Source organism: Brachycentrus maculatus, unplaced genomic scaffold (assembly GCF_059751285.1).
Source record: "Brachycentrus maculatus isolate JH-2025_06_01 unplaced genomic scaffold, ASM5975128v1 h1tg000303l, whole genome shotgun sequence".
Taxonomy (NCBI): domain Eukaryota; kingdom Metazoa; phylum Arthropoda; class Insecta; order Trichoptera; family Brachycentridae; genus Brachycentrus; species Brachycentrus maculatus.
Window position 1 is genome coordinate 490,614 of NW_028281053.1, and position 16,293 is coordinate 506,906.

General features: G+C 36.2%; 1 protein-coding gene across 4 annotated transcripts in view; it reads left to right on the forward strand.

The window, feature by feature from the left end:
- Positions 1–10,841, forward strand: part of LOC148304796 (MYND-type zinc finger-containing chromatin reader Zmynd8-like) — a 38,610-nt gene extending 27,769 nt beyond the window's left edge. For all 4 annotated transcript variants that reach the window (XM_088267664.1, XM_088267663.1, XM_088267665.1 and 1 more), the window contains 7 exons: positions 240–469; positions 1,307–1,429; positions 2,654–2,807; positions 3,993–4,116; positions 6,121–6,265; positions 8,716–8,848; positions 9,502–10,841. In XM_088267664.1, coding sequence (XP_088123790.1) covers positions 240–469; positions 1,307–1,429; positions 2,654–2,807; positions 3,993–4,116; positions 6,121–6,265; positions 8,716–8,848; positions 9,502–9,671 — 1,079 coding nt within the window. In that variant the 3' untranslated portion in view covers positions 9,672–10,841. The remainder of the gene's footprint in view (positions 1–239; positions 470–1,306; positions 1,430–2,653; positions 2,808–3,992; positions 4,117–6,120; positions 6,266–8,715; positions 8,849–9,501) is intronic.
- Positions 10,842–16,293: the final 5,452 nt, after the last annotated feature.

The window sequence follows — 16,293 nt, forward strand, 5'->3', positions numbered from 1 at the left end:
ATCAAGATAACACTGCGTTTATATGATGCAGTGCCCTATGCACCATTGGGGTGCGGATGAGGGTTCGAATGACGGTTGTAAGCCCCGTAAATGCCCAGGCTTGATTATTTTTTTTCATCTTTGCTGAGATGTTAAAAAATAACATAAATAAAATACAATTTAATAGATTCAAAAAAATTGTGTTTGATTTTAACATATAATATATTTATAGTTTAATTATCGCTGAACTTGAATTTCAGCCCAACCGCCGCAGCTGGCGATGTCGGGCAATGGTCCCGTCTCCTCCAGCCAGCTGCTGAGCCGGGTGGCCGTGCCCCTCCTCCAGGCGGAGTCGGGCACCGCCGGCGCCGCGAGCCCTGGCGGCCCCGCACCCATGGACACCGGCGCCGGCCCCGCGCTGAGCATCAACGTCGCGCCCGTATCGCAGATACCTCCCCTGAACAGCATCGGCAGCAATCAAAATAGCCAGGTGATTAAATACTTCCCAGCTTGCTAGCTTCAATCTAGGACACATAAGGTGAATGCCCACATTTCCATATTCTTCTTAAACTTTGATGAGATTTTATTTTATTTATTTAGAAATTTAACAGAACATTAACATAAATACATTTACAATTGTGAATTTTTCACTGTCATATTTATTCAATATTACCCTGGACTGGTACCTGAAGCGGAGGGCTGATCACCTTTCCTTCATGCGTAAACCATCAAGATAACACTGCGTTTATATGACGCAGTGCTCTATGCACCATTGGGGTGCGGATAAGGGTTTTATTATTATTATTATTATTATAGTGAATAACAAATAAAACAGGTGATTGTAACATTCCGATTACAACATTTCACAACTTAATTTAGAGCTAAAGTAAAAGTAATAATAAAAAAAACATAAACAGTTATAAGATGTACAAGTTAAGAAGAGCAATAAAGTAAAAATAAGTCTTCTTCTTCTTCTTCCATGTTCGCTCCCTAGGTGGAGCATATGGCCAACACGAGTCGTCCCCAAGTCACTCTGTCACGCGCCATCTCCTTGGCTTCCTCCCAGGTCAGTCCGGCGTCTCGAAGTTCCGCTGAGTATAGTTGGTGAATGGTCGTCAGCGGCCTTCCGGGGCGCCGGAAACCTCAGGGTTGGAATAATAAGTACTAAGTAATAATTAAAAAAAAACAGTAAACACATAAAACAGAAAACATACGCAACAGATACGTAGCTATTCATATATTTTTGTCCTCCCAAGGTATCCATCTTTGTCCGTTATACCAAGGTTTACTGTATTTAGAATTAAAGCTTGAAATGTTTGTTTTGTAGGCACCACAGCTCGTCCGGACTAATTTGAATGCCTTCGAACCAGTCTCCCTGGATTCCCTGACCATGGTGTTACCGAGTTCAGTCGGGCCCCAACAGAAATGGATCAACGAGAGTGCGAGCAGGGTAGGTCCCGTAATATTCACCAGTCTTTATTTTATACTAACAACCGCTTAACTTATTGGCGGCTAAGAAAATTTTACATTCGCATATCAGTGGCGGTTTAAACTATGCCTCCGTCCGTGGTGGTTCATATTATGTATAAAGATACTAGGTGTAATATCTACAAATCAGTAAAGAAAGCTTTTTGTAATGCATTATTTCTTATATTTTTTTACAAATTTATTGACGACATTTGACCAAAGATGTCCCTGTAAGGATAGAATTATCTTTTTGATTGAAATATCAACTAAAATCAGTAAGAAATCAAAACATTACATCCCAGGTATAATGTTTTATTGAGTTATTTTTTCAGGATTTCTTGTTAATTTATCACATTTCTGATCCTAGACACACGATAAAATACGTGCATAATAGTTATATGTACCATATTTATTGGCAAAATAGTAAAAGTTATAATTTTATGAGATAGTTTATTTTTATAACTCGGTTGAATTTGAACGCCTTTGACGCTTCAAACACGCGAGCGTTATGATTTGTCGGAATGATTTGTACCGCAAAAATCAATCTGTTTAGTGCGTGCTACCTTTTTCTGCATTTAAAGATTATTTCTACGTTTGTTCTCATTTTATCAGGTGCAAAATATTAACGCCTCATTGTTTGACAAACCATATCACCTCTCCTCCGGGTGGGGTAACATTTTTACTTGCGGAGATACATTCAATTAGTGTATTTGTACACATATTTTTTTAACTGATAAGCGGATGGGTCAAGTGCAAAACTTGCGACTTTATGTACAAAGCAACTGAAGATACCGTGAATGGTTGTTGATTGCAGTCAAACGACAATTTGAATAATGGCAAAATACTACGTTGTACGTACCGACCCCTTTTGTGACTTATCACTTTTAATAATAATTTTAAATTAGTCCACATCGAATGATTGAAGAAAAAACAGTAAAACAAATTTATGAGGCGAATGTGGTTGGTAATAAGAGCAGAGGAAGACCGAGGAAAACTTGGCATGATCAAGTATTTCAAATACTTGGGCATGGCCAGGTCCGGAGTCAGAATAATCGGCGGGTATGTATGAGGACATGCACAAATGAAGAAGAGGTTGGTGTGGCATTCTATTCTCTCTACCTACTATCTACCTACTACATATCTAATTATTAGGAATTAGGCATAGTTGCCTGACAACTTGTGTTCAGTTTTATCTTGTGTCCTCCAGCTCTCGGAGTTCTTCCGTCGCCTGATGACCGACAGCCTGAACGGACTGGCCATGCAGGGCTCCCCCGAGGCCATGATCAGGAACCTGCAGCTGCAGCTGGAGGTGGTCAAGTGGCAGACGGAGCAGAAACTCAAGGAACTTAAACACATCACGGGTAACCATTTAGGATTATGAATTGTGTCAAACATACGGTAGTTTATGTAATAAATATTAAATCAAACACTGATTTTTTGAGTCTATTAAGTTGTATTAATGACATGAATAATGTACTAATGACATTTGTATGAAAATGCCATAACTAGGCGAAACAATTGTCACAAAATTAAGACAATTTTTATTTGTTTTTTTAACAATAAAATACAACTTAGTAGACTAAAAAAAAATCGGTGTTTGATTTAACATTTAATGCATAAATTAAAATAGAGTTCTACAAATTAAATTAAACTGACTCACCGAACCCCTGGGGTTTGATCAAACCCAGGTTAAGAACCACTGCCTTAGAAGGATAAATCAGAATGACCTGTTAACCCTTCCCTTACGGCGCTAAAAACTACCGCGTGCACCGGTGATATGTATTTTGTGCACCATATGAAAATGTGGTTTGAAAACGGGAAAAATGTGAATATTCTTAAATAGTTGAGGTTGAAATGTAAAATTTTTGTAATGTAAAAAAATACATCGCAAGTAGCCACAATAGCTAGCGTAGTGACACGACCGCCGCGTAAAACGATCTGCGCACTACTGGCGGAGTAAACACTAAACACATTGTGGCGTATACTTACAAAGTACGCCACAAGTACGCGCGCACACACAGAAACGTTCGAGTATTGGTGTTTTATTCCCGATTTTTTCACAAATTATTTATTCTCATCGCTGCAAATGAATAACTTTATATTATAATACTTATAATACATAATTATATTTCATGTAATACATAATTATACTACGGAAGAAAACAAAAATTTTAAGCCTGTATCTATTATATCGTAGTCATACAGGAGAAAGTGACCAAGTGCATTGTTTAACAAAAACGTGATCATTAACTATTTGCTATCTTACTAGCTTAATATTGCCCTGAAAAAATCCCAAAGGATTTTAAACTTGGAAGTATAATATATTGACTTGTTAAAAATGACTAACTGCATTGATGTTTATTTTCTTGCCAAGCAAAAGTGACTTAAATGGCCCTCCTGAACATTTTACGTTTTGGTAGTTGGTCACTTTCTCCTGTACGACTACTATATTTCATATTGATTTTCTCAATTAAAAAGTTGAGTTGTAGTACACACATATAACCGGGAGGGGAAGGTTAATATTTTATGAACTTGTAACATTGCAGAGTTGAATATCAAGGAAATAAGAGCCTGCCTGGACGGAGAGAGAATCCGCTGTCTGAATGAGCAGCGCCAACTACTCGAAGCAGAGAAGTTAGCCGCCATTTCGGAGGTTAAGAAGAGACAATGGTAAGTCGGATCTCATGTCCCCGCGCTCTGCCGCTGCTGAAGCGCTTCCGGCGTGACTGATTTTCAATTTCAATTTTAATTTATTTTTCTATAATTAACATACATTAAAAATTTTAATTTAAGTATGTGACTCCGAAGAATGTGCGACAAAACGTTGTATGATAGATGTTTGAATAGTGAAATAAGAAAGGAATGCAAAGCTGAGATAAGCATTATTGATAAAATTAAGAAAGATGTCTTCAATTTATTCAATAATTAATATATACATTACAAACTAACATTTAAGGCGTATATATTAAAAACATAAATTAAAAAGTAAGCAAGAAGACTCTTGTTAAAGATGTAGAAGAATCCCACTTCAGAATACCCCTTCAGACACATGGAACAAATCATTATACAACATGATACGTATGTCGCACAAACAGCGTCTGTCCAACACACCGCTAGACTGTGTATAGGTGTGGATGTGGCTTCTCCGCTCCGTCGCTCTCGGGGTCGTAAATCCCGAAAGTTATGAGCTGTAGGTCCGTGTAGTCGATTCGTAGTCCAGTGGGTGTAGCGATGGTCAAGTCCCAGAAGATTCCGAAATCGAAGTAGTGGCGCAGGGTCGGTGAGGATCAAAGTGAAACGCAGAGCTCGGTGTGAGTGGAATGATTTATTCATAAAATGGCACAGATATTTATATGTTCATAACCAGCGCGGTCCGTCGAAATCGACCGAGCGACAGAAATCTTCTCCCCTTACCCTAACCTGCGCTAGGCCGGCCGCTCGCAACGTAAATAACACGTGATAACGTAAATACGGTCATAAAAAACGCCGCGCGTGCCGCGTCTAGCGCATTCGGGATTCGGTGGTCATGGAGAGAAGTTCTCGTAGCGCTCGCCCGATTTCCCCGCTCACAACGTAAATACGGTCTTACGCACCACGTATAAGACGCCGCGCGCGCCGCGCCTAGCGCATTCTATATTTGATTGTCGTTGCGAGAGGACGTTGGTGCGCTTGCCCGATTTCCCCGCTCATAACGTAAATAACGTCTTACGCACCACGTATAAGACGCCGCGCGCGCCGCGCCTAGCGCATTCTATATTTGATTGCCGTTGCGAGAGGATGTCGGTGCGCTTGGTCGATTTCCCTATGACACGCTTACATATATTTAATTTAATACATATACTTTACTCAATCCATAAATATGGTCCATTTTAGGGCTGTGTGCTCAGCTGGTCCGTTACAATACTGTTCTGCACAGTATAGAGGTAGTTTTTCCTACGGGCATAACTATTGGCAGGTTGGTCCTGTATATAGGAATGTAAAACAATCTATGCCGACGCTGTCTTGGGTAACTATCGGGAACATACAGACCGATGATCCGGATAATTTCAGAATTATCAATCATACCGTGCAATAATTGATAAAAATATGTAATCAAATACATATTCCTTGTAGTCTCTAAACTGTTGTAGCCAAGCATACCCTGGAAAAACTCAGTCGGGTAGAGCCAAGGATAATAGCTGTACTTTCTTATGTAGAGATACCTCAGAAATTTCTTTTGGACTTTTCTCTACCATAAGAGAGTACTTAAGCTTGTGTGGCCCCCAAATCATGGAGCCACTCTGGATTATGAAGTGTGTCAAACATACGGTAGTTTCCAGCTATTTGCAGGTTTATAATGCCGATGGTTATGCCTGTAGGAAGAGCTACCGCTATGTTGAACAATATCTCATTGGATATTGATCTGTTGTGTCTGAAGGAGTTTTTCGAAGCGGGATTCTTCTTCACCTTTAGCAATAGTTCTTGCATGTATTTTATTTTAATGTATATGATTTAAAAAAATTCTAGTTTATAATATTAATTGAAATAAATAAATTGAAAATTGAAATTGAAATTGAATTGAAATAATGGCTTTTATTCTTCTATCTTCTTCTTCTGCTTCGTTTAGGCCCTGTGGCGTAACAATCTATAAAATGCGTAATCAAATACACTGATGCCTCCTTTCACCGACTGCAGGTGCTCGTATTGCGAGATGGCCTCCCAATTCTACTGCTGCTGGAACACCTCGTACTGCGGATATCCGTGCCAGCAAGCGCACTGGCCGGTGCACATGAAGACCTGCACGCAGCCCTCTCAGGACACCAGCACACAAACTCCGCAGGTGAGTCTTGAGTTAACCTAGGGCAGGGGTCGGCAGTTTGTCACGTGAGAGCCGCATATATCGCCCACTCCTTTCAAGAACGTCAAATCAAAAATCATAAATTTTCAGTTGTGCTTGTTTTCGGGATGCCCAGAAAATGAACTATATCCCAGCAAAAGAGGCATATTTTTACTTAATTTTTACCTGCTACAGGGCAGAAAATGTTGTTTTTGCATTTTGAAGAAAAGGTATTGTTTAATTATTTTTATACACTAAATATTTTTTAAATGGATAAACAAACCTTCAGCTTTTACCTAAAAAGATCTGTTGCACAGTAAAAAGTTCAATTAGTGGCTTGATATTTATATTTAATACATTGTGTTTTATTTTTAAACTTTAAAAACGTTCTCCTGAAAAATTAAGTTTTTTGATTTATGACGTTCTTGAAAGGAGTGAGCGATATGTCATATACATATGTATATGTAGAGGTAGATTTTTAACCTTTTACTTGTGCTGTATCACTAATATCATCAGTTGCAATTAATATTGCGGAAACTAGCTTAATATCTTCGACTCGCAGCTGTTACATTCGAAAACATTTTGGAAATTCTGTCGTGCACTGTTTTCGCAGATAGAGGCAATTCGGCGGGTCTATTTAAGTTATAAGGTTGCTTGAGATAAAATGAAATTGGAGTTTATGTCCGAAAAGGGCGAAGAGCCACAAACGTCTAGGCAAAGAGCCGCTCCTGCCGACCTCTGGCCTAGGTGAATCGAAATCCCCATATATGAATTTTAATTTGATAACTTTAGTATTATTATAGCTGCTCACTCCATACTTTTTGTAATCTAAAAAAAAATTTCTTCTACTTTTGTTTGTGTCATGTCACGTCCCCCTGACGTCAACTATCACTTAAGAGTATTCAATTCAATTTCAATTCAATTTATTCAATAATTAATATATACATTACAAACAAACATTTAAGGCGTATACATTAAAAAAACAAATTAAAAATTACGCAAGAAGACTCTTGTTAAATGTGTAGAAGAATCTCGCTTCGGAAAACTCCTTCGGACACATGGAACAGATCAATATCCAATGTGATATTGTTTAACATAGCGGTAGCTCTTCCTACAGGCATAACCATCGGCAGGTTGGTCCTGTGTATAGGAATGTGAAACAATCTATGCCGACGCTGTCTTAGGTAACTATCGGGAACATACAGACCAATGCTCTAGATAATTTCAGGATTATCGATCATACCGCGCAACAATCGATAAAAATGCGTAATCAAATACACATTCCTTCTAGTCTCTAAACTATTGTAGCCAAGCATACCCTAGAGAAACTGGGTCGGGTAGAGCCAAGGATAATAGCCGTACTCTCTCATGTAGAGATACCTCAAAAACTTCTTTTGGACTTTCTCTACCATAAGAGAGTACTTAAGCTCGTGTGGCCCCCAAATCATCGAGCCACTCTCGAGTCTACTTCGCACCAAGGAGTTATTGTCCTTTGTCTCAGGCAGCTCTTAGAGACGCCTCGACGGTTCAATCTGGTATATTACAGAGCCAGGAGATCTGACCCACACGTAGATCCTGTATTTTGCCTCTTATGATTAGGTTTATAGGAATAGGTTTTATAGGTCTTAGGTTTTATAGTGATTTTTTCACTCTAATATTTATTCAATATTACACTGGACTGGTACCTGAAGTGGAGGGCTGATCACCTTTCCTTCATGTGTAATCGATCGAGATAACACTGCGTTTATATGAAGCAGTGCCCTATGCACCATTGGGGTGCGGTAAGGGTTTTATTATTATTATTATGATTAGGTTCAATAGCTCTATTTTTCTTAGATTCTCTCAAGATGTCCATCTTAAAATTTTATGAGTCCATCTTGTGGAGTCTTGTCTTGCAAACATGTCTTACCCATTGCCGCTTGCTACGCAATCAAAACAAACTTATATGAAGAAAAAAAAATTGATTTTGCTAATTAGGAATTCAAATTTGATATATGAATTTTGGTCAAGCTTTCCGGGAGTACAAAAATTGATGTCTGACTTTTTATGGAAAGTGGGTTCTGTTTACATAATTTTTTTTTCTCATGAAATCTATGTGTAATGAAGATAGAAGTTGTGTTCTAAAAATAATAACACTCACCATCTCTAGGTTTTATTTTATGACAAAATTACATACAAACATCCACAGATGTCATTGCTATACAAGTTACATCATACCAACTGACAAAAACGGACTTGGATGTTCATTAAAGTCGATACTCCTTTGAGGAAAATTCACGCTGACGTTCATTTACGTCCATACCCCGGAATGGTAAATTTCAAATTAACAAGCTTTTACCATGTTCAATGTGAGAGAAATACAAAATGGAAAATAGCATCACTGGATGTCACACGTCCGTACTCATATGTGCTCGTGTGATACACGCTACTGCATTGTATGGCTTGTGTTGCAGACCCGACCAGCGACGAACGCGGGGCAGCTGTTGCGCGGGAAGAAGCAAGTCATCATCGCGCGCTCCTCCGCACCCAACATGACGCCGCAACAACAAGCTTCCCTGGAGAGCGTGATACCTGCCACCATCATAAGTAAGTATGCATTACTAATCTTCTTCAAATAAATATAAGGGATTTTTTCACTGAAATATTTGTTCAATATTACCCTCTTAAAAACAGGCCGCAAGGCCTATAATAAGAAGAAGAAGAAGAATATTACCTTGGGCTGGTACCTGAAGCGGGGGGCTGATTCCTTCATGTGTAAACGATCAAAATAACACTCGTTTATGACCCAGTGCCCTATGCACCATTGGGGTGCAGATAAGGGTTTTATTATTATTATTATTATTAATCTTCTTCTCCGTCTTACTCCTCATTCGTTTGTGGCCCTTGTGGAAGCAATGACTCTTCTCCAGTTATTATATTACTAATCTTCAAACCCTTATCCGCACCCCAATGGTGCATAGGGCACTGAATCATATAAACGCAGTGTTATCTTGATTGTTAATACATGAAGGAAAGGTGATCAGCCCTCCGCTTCAGGTACCAGTCCAGGGTAATGTTGAATACATTATACATTAGAATGTTTAGAGTGAAAAAATCACTAATACTTATTTTCACCGCCCCCTAGGAATCGAAACTGGGACCTCCAGTACGGTAGCCGAGCGTGCTGACCATTACACTACGGAGGCGGACAAAACATGTATACCGTTTGTGTAATCGTGTCTGATCTCATCTCCTTTCAGCCACCGGCAACACGATGACTATGAAATCCAACGCGTACAAGATGGTAGCGGCCACTCCGAGCACGACCTCCGCCGCCCCCGCCCCACCGGCGCCCGCCGGGCCGCCCCCCGAAGCCGAGGGGGCCGCGGGGGCCCCGTCGCCCAGGACCAAGTTCATCCTCGGCACATAGCCTCGCCTGATGTTCATGTTATCGCGCCCCATACGCAGTGCTAACAAGTGACATTCGTCAAGTCAGTGTGATGTTTTATTTAGTGTTGACTATACGACCCGAACCCTGTTTTTACAATTTAATTCAAGTCGAGTACTGTTGGCACAAAAACGCGCTTAGAGTGTCAGAAATTAAGACTCTAAGAAGCATATCTGGCAGGAGCCTACGAGACAGAATAAGGAACAACAAGGTAAAGGAAATATGCGAGAAGGAAGATGTTGTAGGTGGGTAAGGCATCAAAGGAGACAATGGTATGCGCATGTAAAAAGAATGGAACCATCCAGACTCCCCCACATTGCACTGTACGGCCAACTCCAAGGTAGACGACTACCAGGCAGACCACCAAAGAGATGGATCGTCAGCTGGGAATCGGCATCGCAGGAGGCTAATCCCTCTTAAAAACAGGCCACAAGGCCTATACCAAGAAGAAGTACAATTTGTTTGTTCTATTTAAGTGATATTGATGGAAATTTTTAAGAATGCTATTTGTTAGCGTTTTGTGTTCATTGTTTGCGGAAAACGCTTAAAAGCATCTATTACATGCTGTTGGTAGAGAGCGGGAGACACTTGTAAGCGTTCTATTTGCTTACTTTTGGTAGAGCGCAAGAGACGCCAAAAAACATTGTACAGATGGGAATTTGGTTTGTGGTTACTTGTGAATAGTATACTAATTAGGGTCGGGTTGATGAAAAAATCGCCCAACAACAATGTGTTAACACGTTCGATGCTTATAAAATATCATACAGAGAAACTTTAATTTGAAAATCCTGTTCTGAATCAAATTCTACTTTCTATTTATGCATCGTAAAAATTATTCGATAAATACCTTTTTTAATTGGTTCGGGTGTTTGTGATGTACTTCATATCTACCTTCCCTATCCTTACTACCTACTAGCTACTACTACTAGCTGCAGAAAAGTGTCTGAAATAGAGGCTTTGCGAGTTATTCCTTTACTAAGTAAGGTGTTATTTATTATTACAAGGTTTTTTCTTCTGAGATTTTGTGTGTTAAAAAATAAAGTACCCCAAAAACTTTATCTTTACACTGAAATGCGTATTAATGATGTAACAAAATTTCTAATTCCAGGTATGTAATGGTAACCCGTACACACATTATTTGACTATCAAAAATAGAAGAGAGGAATCAAACATTTAAAAAAATTAAGAATATTAATTTCCTGATGTTAACTACGTATATATGTACTCGTATATAATTCCATTTGATAATAAATTTCTATGTATTCTGTGTTAACTGATTTCTACACAAACAAAACATTTTGGTACAATTTACCAACTTGGTGATATGGAAGGTTCGGTTGTGTTGGTGTATGTATTAAAATAAAAAAATTGTACCTTTCGTGTTGAGAAAATGTTCTAATTCTAAGCCGACTTTGAAATTTTCTTGATTTTGAAATTTTCCTTTTTTAATACCGACAATTTCTGTTTTTCTCATTGGACTATTATTATATATAAATATTTTTATCATATGTTTAAATTGTAACACGTTAGGTCCGCTTTTGTGTATTTATTTGCCTTATATTATTAAGAATCTCACTTGCCAGATTTCCAAGGAAGGTATCGTGCATAAATACGGGCTCGATAATGTATATAAGACGAATAATGGAAACGAATATGTAAATTAACAAAATTGTGATTAATTATCATTTATCAAAATCCCATTTTTTTTACATTTAGAAACTGCGCTGTGATTTGTTTTGGGTACATTTTTGTCGTAACATTTTCGTTCACCGTTTTCAAAATATTACAACTTGCACCGCTAAATTTTTATGGCTTTCTAAAATAAACTTTTGATTCACCCCTATTGGCTACAGTGCTGGAACTTCCGGGATCAACTTCCAGAGGGTTAAAAATAAATATGAGTGATTTCAATATTTATTCAATATTACCCTAGACTAATACATAAAGCGCCTCCGCTAATCACCTTTCCTTTGTGTGTTAACCACCAAGATAACACTGCATTTATATGATGCAGTGCCCTATGCACCATCGAGTGCAGATAAGGATTTGAAGAAGAGAAGATGAAGGAACAAATGATCTGCCAAAATATTAAGTGTGAAAATAATATAGACCCGCATATATCTTGATCCGATGATTAAGTTTATTATTATTATTATTACAGTGGTACATGCTTTTACTAGTTCTGGTATACAACTCCGAGTGCCCCCTAGACATTGTTATTATTTCCCTTTTTCCACCAGCTATTCCTCTCCTATTTCCTTTCTCACATAAAAGTAATGCCTTTCACTCTATCCTTCTTCAGCATTGCTCACTTTGCCTTTGTACGATTGACAATCAAATTAATCGCATTGATCTGATATTGTGTCATATGCACCGTTGGGTATGTATAGGATGAGCCAGGCAACACAGTCGCGGAACATAAACCTTAAATAAATTACCAAATTTAATTTTAAAACATTTTTAAAATTTATGACTTAGATAATAATGATAAAATTTGATATTACCTACTAACTGGGGGAGAGGGCGTCTGTAAAAGCCGAAAGTCCGTTATTAAAAAAAAAGTTAAAAATAAATCAAAAAACTTTTTGTTGAAAATATGATTACTATTTAGATATAAATAAACAATACCAAATTCTATTTGTTGTCTTCAGACGCTCGTGAAGTGACGTTGCTGTTTGATATCGACGCGCTTGCTTTCGGTAATCCTGCTTTGAAAAAGTAATCAAATTTTGTTTACACTTTTGAGACACAATTTGTGATTATCATGGCCACTTGAATTTAGGTATGTAAAATATTAACAGATTTTTTTTTCAATTTGACTGGATTTTTTATGCGTTATATCAGAAGTTTGTTAAATAGAGGTCTGTTATATCGAGGTTTTAGTGTATATTAATTATTTATCAGTTACTGATATATTCTACGATAATTTTCTTCAATAATGATTTTTATTTAGCTATGTTTTGCTTTGTATAAGAATATTGCAACATTAGAATTCAAAAGAAGCCACATCAATAAAGGAATAGTTTGAATAGTTACAGAGTAAAAAACACTTTAACTTTGATTTACTCTCTAAAATATCATTTTAAAAGTGCCAAAATGTTAATTTTTGGAATTCTTTGTGTAAATATCATTTTTATTTTTGAAAACATTGTGTTTAAAATACACTTTCAGCAAAAACCACATGTCTATTTTATTTGTCTGGAGTTTGCTTTATTATTTATTATTATTATTTTAGTACCTTAATAGGACAATTGCGAGGCCAGTCCACTAAAACATTCTATGAAGGCTTTGCTACTAGTAGCTTCCCCCACCACTCGCATACTGGATTGAACTTTTTGTCGGCCTGTTGTAAATACACATTCCTACCCAGTTAACAGCGTTGTCTCAAGTAGGTACCGGCTGGAGCTCTATGGTAGCAACAACAGTGTTGCCAACTGTACAAAACAAAAATCAGCTTTACATTAAATTATTAAATTAAAAATACCTACTCATGTAGACAAACAAAACCAACCTGAAAGCCATAAATCAAATATTTTATGATTGTTGCAATGATCGATGCAAAAATTACTGATATCATCGAACGTCACTTTCAAATGTGAAGTCAATGTGACATCTTTGAACAGATTTTGTCATTAGTATAGGTTAGTAGACTGACCTTAAAATTGTCATGTGTCACATTATATACTATATATGTAATCATTCGTGTCTTTGTATCAAATGTAATGGCAAAAACGCTTGTAAAGTTATCTTTTGTATAAATTTTTTTTTAAATTAGATTGATTATTTTACTTCCTATGTATATCTCAATTTACTTTAAGTTTTGTAAATATGTTATTAAGGATTATTAGTTTCCAATGTTTTGGAATCTATTTTTGTTTTGAAATGTCACGCCTGATATTTTTTATTTAAATTTATTTTTTAACGATGGAGAACTGAAAACAAACCACACACAAGGCATGATAACTTTTAAAATAAATTTAAAAGATTTGGACTGTGTAAATTTTAATAATAAACATTAACGTATTGTATTTCTGACTAATTTTTCTGTTACATTTTATGGTGAGAGTTTACGTAAATTATGGGGAGCTTTTCTAGTGTTCTTAGAATTTTATGCAAGTTGAAGACTGGTGATGTGAATGTATGTTAAACTTAGTTGTAGGTTCTTTACCAAGCCAGAAATTATATTGATGTTGTAACTAAATACATATTTGTTTTACAGTAATTTCTAATGTTCAATGTTTTTTGTAATTTACTAATTTAATTTACCAGATCACCAGTGCTTTACATCAAACCTGACATATCGCCCACTCCTTTCAACAACGTCAAATATCAAAAAAACTTGATTTTTCAGGAGATCGTTTTTAAAGTTTAAAAATATAATAAAATGTATTAAAAATTAACATCAAGCCACAGATCTTTTTAGGTAAAACCTAAATGTTTTTTCTCCATTTGAAAAATATTTAGTATATTTAAAAAAATAATTAAACAATACCCTTTCTTCAAAATGCAAAAAACAACACTTTCTGCCCTGTAGCGGGTAAATATTAAGTTAAAATTATGCCACTTTTGCTGGGATATAGTACATTTTTTAGGCATTCCGAAAACAAAACTGAAAATTTACAATTTTTGATATATGACGTTGTGGAAAGGAATGAGCGATACATACGATGCGTCACAGTCGGCGTTTTTACCAAGCTAGGGTTTTTTTTTCAAATATTTTTTTTTTTATTACAAAAATAATACATACATTTTTTAATAGTACAGTACCTACCACACTTCATAGTGCAATGTTTACATGCAATTTCTTGCAAGGGAAATGTGCTTGCAGTAGCGAATACCCGCACTCCGTATGCTTACAATGTGCAATGAACATTTACATTCAAAACATCTTGTTAAACATCGTAGTATACATTGGTCAAATACATACCAAATGAATTAGTGATGAGTGCTGTTTACATTTAAATGTATTATTTGGTAGAAAATTATTACAAAAAGCTTTACTTTTTCGGACAGCTTATTTTTGATAAAAACGATTGAATATGAGACCAAACGTTTTCCTTTTGACTATATCATAACAAATTGGTCGGTGGACCGCGGTAGGTAAACGTATCAACTAGTGGCAGATGGTGGCGGTGATCGGTTTGTATAATTGTTCCCACGAGGATGTGATCATATTGCTTCCAAAAAGTTCACGTGTATAATTATGTTTAATTACATTTATGTAATAACTTCTATTGTAACTTTTACAACTTGTAAAATAATAATTGGTTTGTGCCTCAATGACCCCATAATCGATATAAAGTAATTATTTTTAGAATTTTTTTTTATATATTTATTCAATATGTTTAATTCAAGTGGCTACAAACTATAGTGAGTTACTGTTTTCAATTCTTTCTTTTAATATTATTCGTAAAAGTATAATGAGTAAAAGAAGCGATCAAAGGGTTCCTTCCCCCTGCATACTAGTGAGTGCCCAATTAAAATCAAATTATAATGAAACTCGTATACATTACAATTACATTAGGTAGACTGATTGGGGGTTACCAGAAGAGAAAAATATATCTTTTTATAGATTTATAAAACTTCCAGTACCTACGCTACATGGTTGTCCGTAATACGCTATTTAGATCTATAGAACATTATTGTTTTCTTGAGAAATTTGTAATATCTAGTAGCACCTTATGCATAGTAGACTGCGCTACTGCTGCACTAAAATTAAACAGATTTAAATACAGCGGCTTTGTGAAACTTTATTCCCAATTGACAAATCAACGAGAATTTTAAAGAAATACATGTACAAAGAAATCAGTTTTTTGTGCTTCTTTTTCACAGTGGTGTAGTTTTAAAAAAAAATCTAGGTAACCCATCCTAGACAGGATGACTATATGTAAATTAAATGAATGAAATACACCACTGTGCCAAAAGCCCAGATGGCTAATAAACACCATGTTGACGTTAATTATGAATAAATACAGTTCCAAATCATACTTTTAAAATCAACAAATATATCTGTGAAAACTATAATAATAATAATAATAAAACTATAAAATAAGTTTAAGGGGGGTCAGAATCCATTGTTATAATGGGAAATTGAAATGTATTTATTTTATTAATTGTACATAATTATATTACGAAAAGTATTTATCCACACTAGGGATAATACAAAGCTCCGTAAAACAGCGTTTTATTTTAAGGTAATCTTATTTAGAGATTAAATACATTGCATTTAAAATTTTATTATGTCCAATAAATGGTATCTCTGTAGTTTTTATTTTATTTTTACATACACAAAAGACAACTGACTTCAATATTATGTCCCCAATAATTTTATATATCCGAGGGAAAGGGCTTCTTCTAGGACAGTGGTTAACAAACTTAACACATTGTGTACAGTGTGCACATATTTGTGCGTTTCAGAAACCTTGTGTGGTGGCGGGGTGCACATTTTTGTGCATTTCGGCTACCTTCAATTTAGTATACAAAAAACACGTCATAAACTTCTAATCTGTGTTGGCCTTTTTGCTTTTGCTGTGTAGTGGATAGATGTCGTTGTAATATAAAAAATAATACTGATATTTACTGGTTCAAAACATAGCTAATGGTC